The sequence below is a fragment of the Aulonocara stuartgranti genome, assembly GCF_965226115.1.
Source record: "Aulonocara stuartgranti genome assembly, chromosome: 15".
Lineage (NCBI taxonomy): Eukaryota > Metazoa > Chordata > Actinopteri > Cichliformes > Cichlidae > Aulonocara > Aulonocara stuartgranti.
In genome coordinates this window covers 20,900,092-20,919,103 of record NC_138951.1, presented here as the reverse complement: position 1 = coordinate 20,919,103, position 19,012 = coordinate 20,900,092, and the positions used below count along the sequence as shown (strand labels likewise).

Genomic DNA, 19,012 nt, shown 5'->3' with positions numbered 1-19,012 from the left:
TTTTCTCACGTTATCCCAACACGATTCAATAACTTTTACCCAATACTACTTGGTCACTTAAATACTACATGTTATCTTCAAATTACATTTTGCTATTATATTCTAGTATCAAATACACAATTTTCAAATGGAGGCCTTATAACAGATTGTATTGTTCTCTTCCAAGATGGTTGCTGGCATCCACCAGTAACCTTTCAAAACAAAATGTCTAATTTCACTGCAGTAGGTAAAGAATTAAACTGACATTACTCCTCTACTGAATCTATATAAATCAACAGTTAAATAATGTCAGTTCTTCCGTGTTCTCTGGAATCAATCACAGCAAAGAAATTGGACTGTTTCTTTTGAAAAATGTTGGGAAAGAACAATACAAAACATTCTATTTAAGGCCTCTGACATCAAGATTCAGTTAAACAACAATTATAACTAAACAATTTGAGGTAATGTTAGTTTCCATTAACATTAAATTAGGTTACTGAATTGGCAAACACCTTCCTATTAACACCTCCCATTTTACCCCAATAACTAAAGAAATTAGCACTTGCAGGTCAAAACCTTTATTCAAGAGACGCAAAAATAACATTGATACAGTGACTGTCAAAAATTACAGCACTGATCATACTGTGACATCTTGGTTCAAAACAGCACACTTAGAAATATTCAACGTTCTTTACTTCAACTGAATGAAACTGAAAATACCATTTCACACGACCCATATGGGATATTTAGACTGTATAACTGTTCACGCTACATCTCTTCACTAGTAAAAGAAAGAAAAAATACAAAGAGAAATTAAAAAATGCTGCCAAACAGACAAACAGAACTTGTACAGAGCAAAAGGAAAAACAAACAACAACAAAAAACGGCTCGTCCTCATGGCAGTTGCAGAGTATATAAAAATGAACCCTGCGATCCGTTCCTGGAATTGAGCTTCAAAAATGCAGCAGAACAAGTGTGAGATTTAAATGTCCTCTCACCTAGAGCTGGTCACCTCACATGCATAACAGTGAGCTTCGTTGCAGGAGCAGTTTTGTCTTAGTTGTGAGCTTTTCTTGAGAGCTGAGTTGCATCCAACTCCATTACCACCCATTGAATCACCTCAAAAGTGTAGCAGAGTTGTGATGGGTAGCTCATGTTGAAGGAATAAAAAAGGTCCAAACAGCATGGCTACTGCAAAGGTCACGTTATCCAGATCTTGAAGAACAACATCAGAAAAGTCATTGCCTGCCGCATCCTCTGGAGACAGATGTTCATTGTGGTTTTCTCAATCTGTGCAGTGGCCTCAGTCAAGTCCTGGTTAAACACAAAACATTTCTTTAAGATTCCTTTTTAAACTCATCTCTTTTGAATCTACCAGTTCTAATGTTAGAGTAATTTAAACCAATGCAAGCAACATAGTAAATAGCTATAGCCAAAGAGTGGCCTGCCATGCTGCCATTCATGGTCTAACAGAGTTTCTAAGAGAGGGTGAAAAACATAATAATTTCAAATGCTTTACATTAGTTTTTGTTAGAAAGACACCGGTCCATCAGAAATCCAGGTTATGTCACTCAGAAGATGTTAGAATTTAGACTTTCAGCCCCACAATTTGGTTAGCTGTTGGTCAGTTGGTCATTTTTTCAAACAAAAGCTAATATAAATATTGGTGGGATTTTCCTTTGTTCATTAGAATGACAAATTTAAAGTTTTTTCACACTGATGTGACCCCTAATACAGGGGTGGGGATGGGGCCTCAAGGGCTTCACTACCAGGCCTCATGTGAACTTCAAATTATTAAAGAGGACTACTGGTCCTAACCAGTCCAATGAGGATCAAGTGGATAACTAAATGCATTTTTAAATGTTGCAAAGCCACAATCTACTCATAAAACACTCACCATGAACTCCTGCACAAAGATGTTGCAATTGTCTTTCACACAGATGCGGAGCACTTTGATGAGGGACTCCGAGCATTAATGTCATCCTTGACTATTATAACAAAGAAAACAGAGATTTGTGAACTTTTCAGTAGCACAGAAGAAAATGATCCCAGACAAAAACTCTTGACTTTTTAAACCAGTCAACATGCAACACCAGCATCTACAAAGCAATATCAAAAGTTCCTGTTTGACATCAACTTTATGGATATATAGTTTCCAGAACATTTATTTTTAAAAAAAGATAATTTTTTCTCAGTGGGCCAGTAAATGCATGACGAAAATTATGGCATCCTTTTAGTGGAATCATTACTCACAGGTAATAGTTGACTGTTTCAATGGATGTAGCATAAAAATCTTTTACTGACCTAATGCAATACATATACACTTTGTAGTTAAAGAATTTTAAAGTTCTTACTGTCATTATGGCAGCTACATCCTTTAGCTTTGTGCCCTGTTCCCCCGATCACTTTGCAAACACTTTCAGCAGACTGTCAGAGAAAAACTCAGCTCCGTCAGAAACCTTGAGTGTAAAGGCATGGTTGGGATGCACTGGAATGCTGCATTTTATCTGAAATGACATAAAATTATTTTGAAATAACAGCAGGCACTGTGCTTGGTTAATCAGTAATGTTTTGTTGAATAAAAACTGTGTTTCCAGATCTTATGGGATTAAAAAAAATCCAAAGATGTTTGTTTCTGATTTGCAACCCAACAACCCACAAGTTACAACCTCATTTCAGTTCAAGTGTGCATTAATGCGAGTCCAGTAATCACCTTTCTGGCAATACATACAGGTATAAGTTAAACCTATGGCAGATTTTGGATCTCTCAGTTGTATTAATAGGGTGAGTATGCATGCACCTAATAATTATAAAAAACCTATTATAATTAAGTTACAGAAACGAAAATAGAATATACTTTCTTACCATAACACCTTGAACCCACAATCCATCAGCTGACTCCTGGTGAAATGCAGAATAGAGGTCATCTCTCAATGTGCATCAACAAAAACAAAAACAAAAACAAAAGGACAGCAGGTGAGGGCAGGAGGGGTAGGGATGTAAGCTAGCATAATGCCGCTGATGATATTAGCTAAAGCTGTTCAATGTCCAAAATCTCACTAACACCACGGTGCAGTAAATACACAATGTAACTGAAGAGTCAGTTGACAAATCTATTCACACAGAAAACCAAATTATGTTATGAGTGCCTCGTAATTAGGTTTAATGTGATATTACGGCTCTTGTGCCAAAGACAAATTCAAATGAAAAAGCGCCAATTCTTTGACAACAGATAAAACAGCAAATAAGCTAACGGCTCTTTTTTAGCATGTTACATGGCGACACTCTAGACGTTTAACTACATTTGGCTGAAATATGGTAAAAATGAATTCAAAAAATCAAGACATACCAAAAACGTAGAGTTGGCTGCTCGACTTGACTGAGATGGATGCCTTTTTTAAACCACGATCCAAAGCCCGCGAGATGAAATCACGCGTGGTTTCACGAGATTTAACGTTGCTATCTTATTGACTTACTTCACCTGAACATGATATGAACAATTTAATACACCCTTTCTGCATATCATGTAGTTTTTACACTATATAGTTACATTTAACTTTAAAACATGAGGCAATTGTGTTAAATGCATGCAAGATGCTTACATAAATCCAAGAGATGGCCAGTCCCTTTTTTTCAGTGTGGAGTTTCAGAAAAGCAACACAAACATTGCTTACTTCACTGAATGGCTTTTATCAACTGGGCACAATCAGGTCAGTCAGGTTAGGAGCACTGCGAGGAATTTGAATCAGATTTTTTGGTCGACAGTCACAACATTAAAAGACGAGCTTTCTCTTTACCGTCCTGAAAAACCAGAAGAGTTGTTTTTTCAGATGTTCAGTTTTAATCACTTTTTAGTCGTTTAATCATCCATTACATTGGAAATGGGCTTTTAAGCACTACATCTATCCAAAAGTATCCCCTCCAATTAAATTTCACTAAATTCAATTCCCACTTGGGCTACAACAATCTAATCCCTGCATCACTGTATCCGGCTCTCAGTAAATCCATGATCCCAAGTCAAAGAAAATATTCTAAACATAACAGGGTCCAAAATTAATCGATTTTCTCTTTAGTAAATAAAATTCCCAAAGGTTAAATATTTGTAGTAAAATATTCATATTGATGATTTTGCTGACATGACGCTTATTTCCGTCCTGCCACTCGTTTGTATTTCCACAATATTCACCCTTACTCTGACAATGAGTGGCCAACCTTAACACTAACCAGGCAGTGAATGCCAGCGTTTCAGAAGCAGAGCTGGGAGGGTCTTTGTGGAATATGAGAATCAAAAACGTAGATAATAAAAAGGTTTAAGTGGATAAAACTAATAAAGCCTCCAATAGGTTTACAAACCTCTCGGTTTTAATTCTAATAGAAAATAATAGTAAAAATGTAGAATTTTCAGGATTATAATTCTCATATTTAGTGGTGTAAATTTTACTACACTTTCCACTCTTTCACAGTGGAGAACCGTGGCCTTAGACGTGACACTCAGCTGCAAACCACCCCAGTGCAAGCTGGAGTTTGTCATACATTAACTCCAAAAGGAAAGAAAAAGATCTCGTCTCTGCTTTTTGCAACGATGAAAGCAAAGCAGAGAAGCAGAAAACCAGGAAATTCGTGTTATCAGATATTGTCAGTGGAATAACATGAAGGAAAACACGGAGAGTGGGGGAAGTACATAGAGTGGATAGTGGGAATAAAACCCGCAGCCTTGAGTACAGGCCAAGTCTTCGTTTTGGGGAGTGGGGGCAGTTGAAACACAATCTCACACCAGTTTGTAATAAAAAAGTTAGAAAATGCAATAAATATTTTACATACGCACACACAGAAAAGGAAGAGAGCATAGAATATAGAATAATTCGTGCATGGGTTATGGAGGAAACTGCTTATTTGAGATGCTTATAAGATAGATAGATAGATAGATAGATAGACAGACAGACAGACAGACAGACAGACAGACAGACAGACAGAAGCTTCACAAGTAGTCTCAACAGTAAATAGATAATGTGAGTGGACAGCTAACAACAAGCAAGCTTTTTAATGTTGAACAGTGCTTTATTTATTCAGCAGTAAACTCTGTTCAAACCTTTTTGGCATTTCACTGCTTGAAGAAAATAAGAGAGCAGCAGTCACTGAGGAGAGAGCCAATACATCTTTGAACCTGACAGAGCTGTCACTTTATAGTTACAGGCAGAAAGCAAATACAAACAAAGACTTTACACTGGAGCAAGATTGACAGAAACAATACTTCAGGTCATATATCAATATATTCACAGAGAACACTGCTGCATGCTGTGGCTGTTGATTTACAGAATGTACCCGGAAAACGGTATTTTACAAAATGACAGAGTAGTATTTCACAGTTTCACATAAATGGCTGCAGAGGTGGTCACTTCAGACGTACACAGATACACACGATGCAAAATAACACATTGCTATTCTTGTAAGGACTTGTTTTAAATGCATTACTGGCCTGACAAATGCTTTTTTTTTTCTCCTTTTTTTGCTGTTTTTAATAAAAACACAGCCAAAACAAGATGTAAAGCTGCAAGAGGTCTGAGACCTGCATTCTTCCTCCAGGAAGTATTATAGCCAAAAACAGCTGGTTAAAAAAAAGCGTGGCACATTCAAGAAAAGTTCTTTTGTGTTTATTAAAAAACAAAAATCCAAAACAATAAGATAAGATAAGATAAGATAACCTCTATTAGTCCCACACGTGGGAAATTTGTTTAGTGAATTTAGATGGGACCTACAGTAGCAAATGTGGCTGGACAGATGGAAAACGCTGTGATCTAGCTTGATATCAGCAGGGACAAACTTTCTCCTGCCTTAATAAATATTTACTTTATGTTATTAGTATGTTGGCGGTCAAATTAACATGATTTTTTTTATTTGTTGTGCCCCTGTGGTTGTAGATTATCAATAAAATTTGCACAGCTGGAGAGAGAAGACAGGGGGAGTGTTTCTTAGCTTTTCAAGGAGGGCATCTCTGAAAAATTTGAGAACCATGCTAAGTCAACAATGCCAAGAGTACATAATGAGGAGGCCGGGGTGGTTTCAAATTGCATGGAGGAATCAGTGAATTCAAGGTGGCAAGTGTCCCGTAAAACTTTCCCTGCTGAACATCTATAATTGTGGAAGAAATTCAGCTGGAAGTCAAGAAGCTAATGAATGAGCCACTGACTGAGAAACATAAGCACTTTACTAGAAAAGCTTTGTAGTTTGAAACAATCCTCTCTCAGATGATCCTCTGTCTGAAACAAGCCAATTTATCTATTGTTTTTCCTCTTTGCTGCTTCTTTTAAACATAAAGGTTTAACAGCAGATGGCCACATTAGCGATATCCAGTCTTTTTGATCTCATACCAGGAGAAGAAAAAAACTGCCTGAAACTGAAGCCTGAGATTTTGGCTCACATGGATTACTTGTTCACATGCTGACCTCATTATTTGAACCACAGCCTTGGTGAATGTGAACATTCCCAATTTTAACTGTATGTATATATAACAGAAAATAAGGAAAAACATGTGAAATCTTTTTTAAACTTACTTTCAGCTTATTTTATTAGCTTATTTTCAGTGTAATCCATTTGATGGGGTTACACTGAAATGGTTTATGATTCTTTGGTCAGTTTTAATTTCGGTTAACTATACAAATTTATGCTGTTAACCAACTGCTAACTTTACCTTTTCAGGAGACTGCCACCAAGTTTCTGTTAGCGTTTGTTTAAGAGAAGGCTCAAAACAAGTTTTCTGATCCACTTCCCAGTGTAACCAGATACTTCCCGTGGACCATGCAGGACAGAAACAGACTTCACTACTAAGCCATGTTCATTACATTTAAGCAAATTGTCTTGTGTGTAATTTGGACAATGAAAATCAAAGACATAGGACACAGAAGCTATATCAGGCTGCAGCCTCACACACAGTATTTCTGTAAGCAAATTCACTTAAACCCAGATAAAATAATGCCATTTATCCTGAACCTTTAGTATAATCCTATGAATAATCCACATCTTACAATTAGCAGAGTGCAAACGACAAAATGATGCCTGAATTGTTGTCAGTTTTTAGGCTGGCTGGATATTGTGACCCTTGTAAGTATAGAAATAGACACACGCCTGTACATACATCCAAGCTCACAAATTACTTTTGACAGTTGTGTGTTCGTCCTCTGCTCCCTCTACTTACATCGCACCAGTTGTCCCAGTAGGGCGGGACTCTGCTCACACTAAATGCTCCCTTTATCGAGTCCCTGGGCCTGGCTCGGACACTGCACAGTAGGACAGTGTGCGTCCATGTGTGTGTTCGCTGAGTTGAAGAGCAGTTGTCGATGACAGCTGCATGAGAGGAGGGAGAGAAAGAGTCAAGTGGCCTCAAATAGCCGACGTTCTCCTCATTCATCTGAAAGACTTCGCCACTCTTTCTCTCTCACTCAGCAGCCATTCGTGTGAAGTTCACATTTCTTTTGCTGACACAGCCATACAGTTTCATAAAACGCTCATAACAAAGAGGTAAGCACAGTCCGCTCTGCAGTGAAGTTTAGAGGTCAATCTGCTGCTGTCGTAGAAATGTCCCTCCTAGTCTATCAGCGGTAGGTAAAAGGCTCTGGTTATGCAGTTCGACCCATCAAGTAGTTTTACATTAAATATATACCATGGCAACATGCTTTAATCCACTTTAAGTGGTTTTTCAACCAACACCAAATGTCTCAGTTAACCTGTAAATGTATCGCCATGTCACAGTATATTTTCTGTGACATGAGTTATCGTTGTGTAAAGGGAACCTATCATGCTTATTTACAGCTCAGAACTTTCATTCTTGGACTCTACCAGAGTAGCTTTGCATGAATCACTGTTTTCTTTGGCCATTTTCCTGCTTTTTCTTTCATTTTTAGTCCAGTCCTTGTACCTGACCATTTTCAGAGAACCCTTAAATCGTTCAAGTATAAAAAGGCACCTAACTCAAAGCATTAACCACTGTTGTGTCTACAGTAACAACCTAGCAAAGAACCAGTTTTAAATTGTATATCTACAGTAGGCACTTTGCTAGTAGCAAGCTGCTGCATAAGCACATTCCTATAGCTGAATCTATGAAAAACACCACCAAAGATAACAGTTTAAAAGGAATAAAATCATATTTTTGCACCAACAAGGTGATTCCCAAAGACCTACTAGCTCAACAATTTAAATCTCCTGCCATGATGTGCACTGTCTTAAACAAAATTAAGGTGGTCATACCAAATATTGACTTTCAAGCTGTTTCATAATGGCCAAACTTTGCATTTGTGTTTGCACATGCTCCACTATACTGCTCCTATTTCCAATTTTCCATGCAAAACATAAAGAAAAAAATGTGTGAGTTATTGTGAATGACCAAAAATAGTAAAGAAAGCAATAACAGGTCCCCTTTAATAGTGTATTTTGGGTTATTTTTGTTTGGGTTATGACCAAGAAGAAGCAGTTGGCAGCGTTTTCAAGCAAGCACTGATTTGGTGAAGTTTGAAAAGTGTGATATTTATCCTAAAGTGTGATTCAATTTGGACTACAAATAAAATGTTTAGAGACCTTTACATCACATGTTGGTGGAAGAGGTTTTTCTGTCAGGGCCAACAATGTGCTCAATATGCCAAGAAAACAGGAACTTGTGATTTTTAAACATCACAAGTTCCTGAACCTTGAGATTTTCAGTATAAACACAAATAAAACAGAAAGGCAGCAAAACGGTGCAGTATAATTGGTGTAATAATTTCAGCACGTAATGCAACATGTAATGCTCCTGCAGTAACCTTGATGAAAACATTTTAAATTTTAAACCAAATGCACTTGAGATGTTTTGGAATCATCAAATCTATGCTTACTGAGCTAACAGCCTGTGTATCTGCTACACTCAAAGGCAACAAAGTCTGCATTCCTATCCTGTTAATCATAGCCATCTGCAGTTATTAACCATCAAAAATGTAAAGAAAAACAAAACATTTTGTAAAGATATTGATTTGTTTTCCAACATCTTTGTTGTGGTATTGTCATATATATTAAATCCTCAGTGACACAGGCCTAGACGCCAAGCGGTGACATCGGGTTAGCTATGCTGAAGTGTGCATTTTGACTGAAAGCTGTTTTTTTGAGGTTGGTAATGTCAAAATGGTTACATGGAGATATACAGTGCAGCACTAAAAACTTCCTTGCGATTGCTTCAGTCAAAAGCAGAGCTCCTCAGTCATGCTGAATTGTCTGTTAACATTCGCCAACTACTCAAAAAGCAAAGTGAAACTGTCAAAACTGCGATGCAAATTTGAAATGGAGACCTTTGGCCCTTAAAGTAAAAACTGTGCACTTTAAACTGAGTTGGTTTCAGCAGTAAGTCACTTTTACTTTGAAGGCAGTTCCAGCTTCACACTATTAAGTTTCACAACATCCTGGCGAGTGAATGGCAAGTCTTTGCAGATGAGTCAGCATCTCCGGGCAACGATTTACCTGGTGGTGGCCACCAACCACAAGCAACCATTCACCAATGGCTCAACGAATCCACATTTGTCCCTCACGACTAGAGGTTGCGGGGATTACTGATTGATCTTCAGGTCTGTGTTACTGAGCCCTAACTTTGCACAGTGCCATATGAGACAACAGTTTGCTTCATCTTTAAAATGTATGAGCACACTTAAAGGAACCTCACACATTTTCCCATATTTTCCCAGTTTTGGAGATACTAGCTGCCTTTCTCTTGAATTCAGTGGAACTACACAGCATTCATCTTGTGGTGTTCAAAGCACCAATAATGTGGATATTTTTAAAAAACTGCAATTGTGTCTCCTTCTACAAATCATGACCCAGAAGCCTGTTTTGTTTTGCTTTTTTCGTGCCAAGCTACACCTGCTGAACATAGTTTCCATGTGGCACATTGAAAGACAGGGCCTGAATTTGGTAGAGAGGAAATAGTTCTAGATGGTGGATTTAAAAAAAATATGGTGTGCTCATTTTTTCTGGAATGACGTACTGCTGCTATGTCTGCCACTTTAAACACCACATTGTCACTTAGTGCAATTTTAGGAGAAGGCAGCTGATGTATAAAAAACTGGGCATCTCACATCAAAACAGTTAAGATGGATATTTAGCGCTACAAGCCAGGAAAAATATGCCTCTTTAAATTTCTAAGGTTTGAAGCTGTAATCATGGCTTAAATATCTTTTGATATCAGTTTAAATTCATTCATTCAGGTTACATTTAATGTGTACTGTGCTGTGCCGGATGAAACATTACTCCATGTATACCCAAAAAGTTTGTCCTCCTCCCTTCGCTCTCAGCCAAAATCTTGCTGTGCTGCCTCCGTGACACCAGCGTGGCCTTTCCTCCAGCCATAACACACTCCTAGTGTCTGAGCCCAGTTGCCCCAGTGAGGCAAGTCCTGCCAAGTCCTTTCAGGCGCTAGTCTTTGGAGTCCGACAGCACATGTGTCTCTGTCCGTCTGTCCAAAGACTTTTTCCACTTTAGGAATGTTGTCCCTGCCTGTTACAGAAGCACAAAGAGTCTTGTCTTTGTCCATATCCATCAAGATCATATTTTCTCTCTCTCCCCTCTGCGAGTCCACTTTTGTTTCCATGTTCGCTGTGTATCCACACTGTTGCCCTTCAGCTCAGCAGGGCTGCACTGCTGCTGCACAGTCCGCCGTAACACAGAGCTGCAAGTAAACCAGAAGCCGTTACAGCAGGAAAAAGAAACTGCTGCCTCACTGTTTTTGTCTATCTGTCAATTTATCTGTCAGTCATCCCACAACAGCAGTAGAGTAGAGCAGGAGTGCAGGAAAGCGGCTACAGCCAAAGTAGTAGACAAGAAGAGGGGGGAGGGGGGTCTCAGTGGTCTCTAAAACCAGTACAAATCCTTGCTCTTATCCTGTGCTGGCAGACCTGAGAGAAAAGGAGAGAAAAGCAGGAAAAGAAAAGACAGAGAAGGAAAAGAAGGTAGATTAGAAAACGAGGCGCAAATGCCCTGTTGATAAAAGCAGAAGGAACTGCCCGAGGCAGAGGGGGATGAAAGCGCGACAGCAACAGAAAAGAAAGTTGACAGCTGGTGTTAAGGTGCTGATTGACAGCCAGTTTGTTGGTTTAAACCACTTGTGTAAGTTGATCTCAGGCAGGGAAACAGAACGTTATTTCATTCTGCTTTTCACAGTATGTTACTAAAGCTGTTTCCCCCCAATTAGATATTGAGAGATACACAGAAAGAGAAGGTTATAATGAATGCTAGAGCAGCCTCATTTATTAATTAGTTTTCTAAATGAGTGCGCTTTTTGACAAACCAAGTTCAACATCTGCACAAACAAGCAGCAAAGGTTTAGCATGTCAATATAGACAGCAGAAAATCCATTTAAAAGACTGATATCAGTGTCAATATGAATGTCACTTACTGGTTTTCACGGGTGGTTTTCATCGACTCGAAGTCAAAGTGTAAGCTCACATCTTAAGCTCAATTGATTGATTTTGTTTCAATTACTTCAGTCCCATAACAAGTTAACCTTGCATCTCATTACACAGTTTTCCCGAGCCTTTCATTCTTCTCAAACAGCATTTAAAAGAAAAAAATCCAGTAACTGACACTTCACAGATACGTCTGTTCTCGGTGTCTTTCACCAATACTAATTAACAATGTGAACGAATCCAATGAGAAGAATGCGACGCAGCATTTAAATCAATCCAATCTGCAATTTGTATTAAGACTGTTCTGTTCTAACCTCACAACAACAAATCAATATAAAACAATTATTCTTCTGTGTTTGCTTTGAATCTCTTAGTGTGGGAAAACATTTTTATCTCAATTTCCAATTAAAGGTCGTGCTCTTTCTGAGATCTTTGATATCCGAGGAGTTCTCAGTCCTATTATTACTCAGTACTAGAGTAGTTTTGGATGATTTACACAAGCAGATTAAGCCAACTTTCTTTTAGGATTTCTTTTGGATATCCACACTCATTCCTAAAACTAGGAAGAACTTTCAAAAATCAAGTGTTTAGCAGTATTAAACCTGAGCTTTTGGCTCATATACTGACAAAAATATGTATGACAGTCAATAAAGAAAAACATAACAGGTCTCTCTTTATTTAAGCTAACATTTTAAGTAAACAATGACCAGCCGACATGCAATTTGAGGGCCTCATCACAACTCACCAAAATACTGGCCATCGACCCCTGAGGCAAAGCAAGCAGACTAAACCTTATCCACTGCAGGATTCTGCCATTAATTCGTTTTTCTTCTCTAACCATTCATGAAGTTTGCATTGTTTCATAACAAAAGCTTAGAGAGCATTAATAGAGAAAGCATAATACATCTTAATCTGAAAGCTGAGGCCTTAAATAGGATTCAAATAACTTTAGCTATCTAAAAATGTTAAATTTTGCATGTTAAAAGATTATTTTTAACTTATGCGATGACAAGAAGATATCCAAAAATTAAATTGAGGGTTTTTTTATTGCAAAATTTACCTTCCAGTGCTTGGTTCGGAACTATTTTACAAAGAAAGCGGTTCTACTCAAACAAAAATATTTTAGATTTTTGATTAAACTTGGTTGTTGAATTGCTGGGCCTCTCTTCCCCAAGCACAAAGCTCATCATTGTTTTATCACTGTTTTACTAAAAATAGGCTGCTGACTAAAAAGCTGGTGTAAAAGTCATTTTGTCATAACTGTGCAGAATGTGTGTGCTGCAGTTCAGCCTTTTGTTAGTTCTATTTGTTTAGTGCATATGACAGTTGTTGCAATTCTGATGAGGAGAGATCCTCCTGTTCATCATCCAGCTGTTTCTTCTTTTTTCTGTCTATTTTAGCTCAAGTGCCCACTTGAGTTGAATTTTCTGTTACCTAAAGGACAGAAGATGCAGTTTTCTATGCAGATCCTAAAATAAATCGACTTCAAAATTGGCAGTACCTGTGTCCATGTTCAGTCCAATCTCTGTTCCTGCCCCCGTGAAGGCACCGCTCCAGGTCGACCCCGTCCCCGATTCCCCTTTACCCCCGAGGTCACAGGGAGAGCCACTGGGCCCCGGTACCGAGCTGCCGGACGTCAGGCGGTGGTGCGACCTCACTGACGGCACCAGCAGCGAGCCGTAGCGTGGGTCGAACGCTGTGCCGTACATCTCGTGAACACCTGGACGTGGGTAAGCTGAGCTCTGGGTGCTTATAGCACCTCCTAGCGAGTAAGGGTGATGGTGGTGATGGTGGTGGTGGTGGGATGGGTGCCAGGCATCGGGGCTGGGCTGGTGGAGGTGGCTGTGCAGGGAGGCAGAGGAGTAAGGGTCACCTGGAAAGGAGAGCTCTGTGTGGGGAGCCGACAGAGCGCTGCCCAGTGTGGAGGAGACTGACGGCTGGTAGGAACTGTTCCAGAAAGACGGAGGGAAACTTCTCTGGCTCATAGGAAAGGATCCATCTGTGAAGATAGAAATGCACATTAATGAAGGAAACTCATTTCATAAGTATGACACACCTACTTATTTAGACTTTTAAAACGTATGTAGCTTGAATAATGTTAACACATTGTGGTTGAAGGTTCATTCTTGACTGTTGTTTTGAAACAAGGATCATTTTTTTAGCGTCATAATTTATGGTATGCGTATTGAATTTATCGCAACTTATTGATCATCTTTTTAAGGCAAAAAAGCATAAAATACAGTCTTTTCAGCTCCTTTAATGTGAATTTTGCTGCTTTTCTTTCTTTAATATCACTGCAAGTGGAATCAGTTAGTTTTTTTAGACAGTTTAAAAATGTAATTTGAAGCTGTGTCCTTGGCAATGTGGTATTTGTGATGGTCATTTCTCACATTTTTCTGATATTTTATGTACAAGATAATCAATGACTGCAAAATAGTCGATGCAATTTTAAAGCAAGCGCTGCTGAGTAATAATAATAATAATAATTGTGAGGCTTGAGGATAGTAAGTTTTGTTACAAAATGGTACGACAATGTAAATTCCTTCCTCACTCACAATCGGTCATTTTTTTGCTAATAAAACTTACATAAAGGTGCTGGATTTAAAAAGTGTTTGCTAAACGGGAAGAAAGGAAAAGCAACTCAATTCAGCATAGATTTCAAAAATAATAAAGGAATGAATCCTTTTATGTCGGCTTTTATCATCCCTTTATGTTTACACAGCTAAAACTGAATATTAATGGGGATACCAATTCAGTTTCTTTTAATTCTTTAGCTGATGGAAAGAATCACCGGTTAACGTGACCCTAAAAAGGATTTCACTTCAGCGAAACCTGTGATAGATGTAATGTCATTAAAAGCGATATACAAAAAAATTAATGAGAAAATTCCTGGCAAATACTTTTAATTGTGCACTGAATTTATATCTTTGGATAAATATGTAGCTCTCACCATCTTTAATCTGACCCTGTAAAGGTATTCCTGTTGTTGCATATATTTAAATCACTCCAAATCAGATAACTGGCAGCAACACAATGTGGATTTCTTAACATATTGTCATATGTTTTTGTTATCATCTCTTTTTCGTTGCCATAGTTTACACAATAAAAAATACAAATTCAGACATGAGTGCTCAGGTGTAGTTGAGTTATTTCATTCTCATATTTCCTTTGGGACTAAAATTCACTGAATTATTTTAGTATTTTTATCTGCATTGTCTCCTTTCTCTTATTTTGTTGGGGACGTTGCACTTGGGCACCAATTATGGCAACCCCCCGCCTTGGATTTATTACTTCCTGAGAATTCTATCCTAAACCAATTAGATCAGGCGTGGGTTGATCATCAGTTTGCTTTGTGTTTTTGTGCTCTCTGGTCCAATTCCAATCCGGCCCCTTCACACTCCCGCTCCGTCACAAGTGTAACTCCACGAAGAGTCACACTTGTGGCTGCTGAAGGATCGCTTAATTAATGGATATGGTAGAATCGTAGCGGCAACCTCTGGGATGTTCTCGCCTTTCTCAGCTCAAAACAGGAACTTGCAATCAGCATCTGGAGTGTCTGGATGTATTAAGATCGGGTCCATTACTTATTGGAAAATACAACTGCTCCGTTTCAATTTCATTTCCTTCACAGAGTGTGGTTAGTAAGCCTGCACTGGTGCAGCTTTGGCTTTGGTGGGTTTATAACCCACTTCCACTCAAGGCTAATTGGTTTGGAATAGCACTTAATGTAGGGGACCGTCCACGCAAAGGCGCAAAGGGACTGAAAGCATGCAGGGAGGGGGGTGTAGCTGCCAGATTGTAATTGGGCCTCTGACTCTGATGAAGTCACGGTAGTGTTGAAGCAGGATTATTCCACTGAATTTTCCTCGGAAAATGCAAAGTCAAGGCTCAATTAAAAACTTTTTCCCCCCTTAGAAGGACACAACATATAATTATGTTGAGCATGATGGGGTTTTTTTTTAATAAAAAATGATTCTATTTATGTGATTTTACTGTAATAGTCAGTAAAACTTCTGTTTTCATTTTAAGATATTTGCACAATGGACCATTATCACACTTGTGGTGCATATGAAACACGTCTCTCCCTCTAAATAATCTGAAAGCTGTTTCAGAGGCGTTTCTTTATAGACTAAATTCTTCTTTTTATTCACAAGAACAGGCTGAATTACGCCTACTTATTGAATACCTACTTATCGTACTATTTGTATTTATCATATGTATGTTTCCTATATTTAATAGATACAATCAGTTATTTCACTTGTAATTTTCTACCACTAAAGTTAAATAGCAGCTTTCATCATTGTTAGTGATGGTTCACATCAAAAGGTGGCATTAAAATCAATCCTACTATTTTAAAGACATACACACGTTTGGGGACATACGTGACACACAACTTTCCATTATCCTTTCTATACACATGGACAATTCCTAAAAAAAAAACCACTATAAAAAGTTGGCATTACACATTTAAAAATATCACACCAGTGCATGTAAATAGATGCCTGGGGCATAATTGATTCTACTCAATCACTTTAATATTTAAAGACAATGAAAAGCAGCATAAAACTCCACTAAAAGAAATAAGTGGCAAATATGCAGGAATATTTAAGTATCACCAGTGGAAAAGGGCCACAACGCTGAGTCCGCCAATGTCAACATCAGAAAAAAGATCACACACCACACAACCTGAGAATATTAAGGCATTTCATGAGTAGAAATGTGAAATGTTGAGAAATGTTGCCTACAATTCTCAAAATACTGACAAAATAATCCACTAATACACACATATGTGTGTGTATGTATACATACATATATACAAAAAGAAATACTACACACCTCTTACGGCCTTGTGGCTGCTCGACGCGGGGTATGCACTCGTCTGGCTGAGAGCTCGGCTGAAGTGTTCATCCACCACCGCACTGATATCGCCCTGGAAGTAAGTGAAGAGGACACAGCGGGAACTCAGGTACTCGGCACCGGGCGGCAGCTCCTTGTCCTCCTCTTTGATCGCCGGGGGGCCAAGCCGGCTGCTGCTGTCCTGGTGGTCTTGCATTTTGGAATACAAAGCCAACTTCTAAAAAGGACACAGATATATTTATATGATTGTAATAAAACAATATACTCATGCTTCTGATGCATATATAATTTTTTGTATTGACATGACATTTGACATCAAAAATATATTTCTATAAGGACACAGCAGGTTTTAGAGGAAGATAAAGGAACCCAGTTAGCATCTGCTTGTCTGAGACTGCATTGTCTTAAACTTTATAATAACTTACAAATTTGGCATTAATTTTGAAATTTAAAAAATAACGTTTTTTGCAGTTTTTGGTCATTTAAAAAAAAAAAAAAAACCAGCTAATACTTCCAGGTATGAATGAATAAACTGGAACATGCTGATATTATCAACATGTGAAGTAAATGGTCGTTTTAAAATATAATAATGTATTAAATGTGTGCATAGTAACTGATAATTACAAATAAATAAATAAAAATATATCAATAATAGTGTTAAAACAATATGTAAACGACTTAAGTAACATCAGGGCATCATATGATTGTTGGGTTTTTCTCTGTATCTATGAAGCGCCTTGAGGCGACTTTTGTTGTGATTTGGTGCTATATAAATACAATTGAATTGAATTGAATATATAATTACTGTGTTATATGATAAATTCAGTTTAAATGACTAAACAAAATAAAGGATTAGAATTTGCTGTCTAGCAAGCACTGAAAATCTAGACTATAATCATGTGGTGTAGCTGGAACAGGCTCATCCCCAGGCTGTTTAGACCAGACAAAGTGAGTTGTAGCACTATGCGAAATATGTGTAGATGTTGACTGAGAGTAAAAAAAGAAGCTCTTTAACAGGTCTAGAAAAGCCTGTTTAAAACTAGTCACTCTCTAACTTATGACCCTTGCAGGCTTCAGAGGTCCCACTGACAGAAGCAAATATAATATGAAAAGTTTTGTTAGTAGATGAAGGACATTTAAGCTGAAAACAATCTGAGATATACTTTCAAAAAGTGACAATATTACTTTAAACTTACTGATGTTACTTTAACAACTGCACTTAAAGATAAAACCCGAGTAGCAAATAATGTCTGTTGCAGTCTGAATAGCACACATAAAAATATTTTAAAGCAAGAAAATAAATACATAAATAAATAAATACATTTTAAAACAAGTAAAGAGATAAAAGATTGTAAAGCAAATGAGTCTTCATTAAATCTTTTTTATTATTATTTTATTTTAGTTGTACTTTTGACCACGTTAAATTAGAATGTTTATCTAATACTGCAATTGACTCTATACCACATATATAACCTATGAGGTAACTTAACAGTGAGATAAATGCAAACAACATAAACTGTTGACGCAAAATTGAGTTTGAAACTTCTCTACACTTTACGTTTTGTGTAGCGAGTTTGAGCCTTGCAGCAGGTAGCGCAGTGATACAGTCATTTTTATAAGATCCTAAGCGGTGATTAACTGTCTGTTTAACACATTTTTAAATGCGCGCTGTTTTTAAAGAGTGCTTTTAAGGGCTGTAAGTTTAGGTTGTGCGCTTTAATGGCCTTTATCTTTTGGATTTATGCGTAATAAAGTTTTATTGACTTTAAATAAAGTTTCTGCATGTGGCTTGCAGCCTAAAGTGAAGACATAAGTCTTATAAAACACTTTATGTCTGTGTGTTCCGTACCTGGTGGTGATAGGGGCTGTAGGAGCTGAAATAAGGCTGAGGACCAAACACTTGGTACATCACATCCAGGCAGCTCATGGCGAAGAAATCACGGATAAGAACCAAGCTTCATTGATAGAGCGTGTATGGTCGGACGGAGCTGAAACAGTAATCCAGGAAGTGGTGGAAAGCGGCACACTCTCAGACTCTCTCCGCTGAGCCGCTCTGCGCTCTTTACGCACTGGACTCACACTGAAGGGAACCCCTACAGCTTCCAACCCTCCTCCTCCTCCTCCCGCCACACACCCATTCTGACACCTCCTTCCTACCAATCCGAGCACAGAGCTCCGCCTCCGCCTTAATGGGCTTCTAATTACCGAAAACCAAAGGACACCGCTGAAGCGTGGAGCTCAGGCGTCTGCTGGAAAAAATGAAAAAATCTTCACTTATACTTTTGATAATTATACTATTATACTGTGCTCTATGAAAACTCTGTAATCATAGTCGTGGAAATTTTTTACAAAACTCCTTCCTTCATTATTTCCAATTTCCAAGTGAGACTTTAAAACGCAGGATCCAAAGGACCTGCTGTAACTCTGCCATACACCACAGGATGACCTCAGAGGTCCCGTGTCCCGATGGGCTGACACTTTACGGAGACATGTGGCTTTTAATGCTGTGTTTGAGCGGTGTATTTTTACCCAGACACTGGGGGTGGGTCTGTGGGGAACCTATGTGGCACCAGGTTACCTGGTAACTTGTCTTTATTCTTATTTTCATTATTAACAATAATAATATGCTAATCAATAATCAACACCATATCAAGTTGTAAGTTTTGGTTTTATTTAGTTTTTTCTCTTAAACATGGGAAATTAGGTTTCTGCTTTTGTACGTTGGATAATAAGTACCATGATTTTTGAAAATGATATTTCCC

General features: G+C 38.1%; 1 protein-coding gene and 1 long non-coding RNA gene across 4 annotated transcripts; both read right to left on the bottom strand.

Moving 5' to 3' along the window:
- Positions 1-541: 541 nt before the first annotated feature.
- LOC309688601 lies at positions 542-3,610 on the bottom strand. 2 transcript variants are annotated; one of them, XR_014271122.1, is made up of 5 exons: positions 3,329-3,610; positions 2,845-2,908; positions 2,334-2,486; positions 1,877-1,967; positions 542-1,293 (listed from the first exon to the last, which is right to left on the bottom strand). It is a non-coding gene; the product is annotated as an uncharacterized lncRNA (long non-coding RNA). The 2 variants fall into 2 exon arrangements; XR_014271123.1 differs by having other exon boundaries at positions 2,845-2,880.
- Positions 3,611-5,038: 1,428 nt separating this feature from the next.
- vgll2a (vestigial-like family member 2a) lies at positions 5,039-18,335 on the bottom strand. Of its 2 annotated transcripts, none has more exons than XM_082506965.1 (4): positions 18,100-18,335; positions 16,230-16,467; positions 12,895-13,392; positions 5,039-10,883 (listed from the first exon to the last, which is right to left on the bottom strand). In XM_082506965.1, exons 1-4 carry the CDS (start codon positions 18,175-18,177, stop codon positions 10,840-10,842), a joined length of 858 nt encoding a protein of 285 aa, XP_082363091.1. In that variant the 5' UTR covers positions 18,178-18,335; the 3' UTR covers positions 5,039-10,839. The 2 variants fall into 2 exon arrangements, with proteins under 2 accessions (XP_082363091.1, XP_082363090.1); XM_082506964.1 differs by having other exon boundaries at positions 5,039-10,657.
- Between the last annotated feature and the right edge of the window lie 677 nt (positions 18,336-19,012).

What these genes read in the sequence shown, in the direction of transcription:
- vgll2a (XM_082506964.1), bottom strand. Translation starts at nt 18,177, where the DNA reads ATGAGCTGCCTGGATGTGATGTACCAAGTGTTTGGTCCTCAGCCTTAT. An exon ending in CAGCCACAAGGCCGTAAGAG is followed by an intron (nt 13,393 to 16,229) that starts GTGTGTAGTATT and finishes CTATCTTCACAG; the next exon opens with ATGGATCCTTTCCTATGAGC. An exon ending in TGGACTGAACATGGACACAG is followed by an intron (nt 10,658 to 12,894) that starts GTACTGCCAATT and finishes GTTTACTTGCAG; the next exon opens with CTCTGTGTTACGGCGGACTG.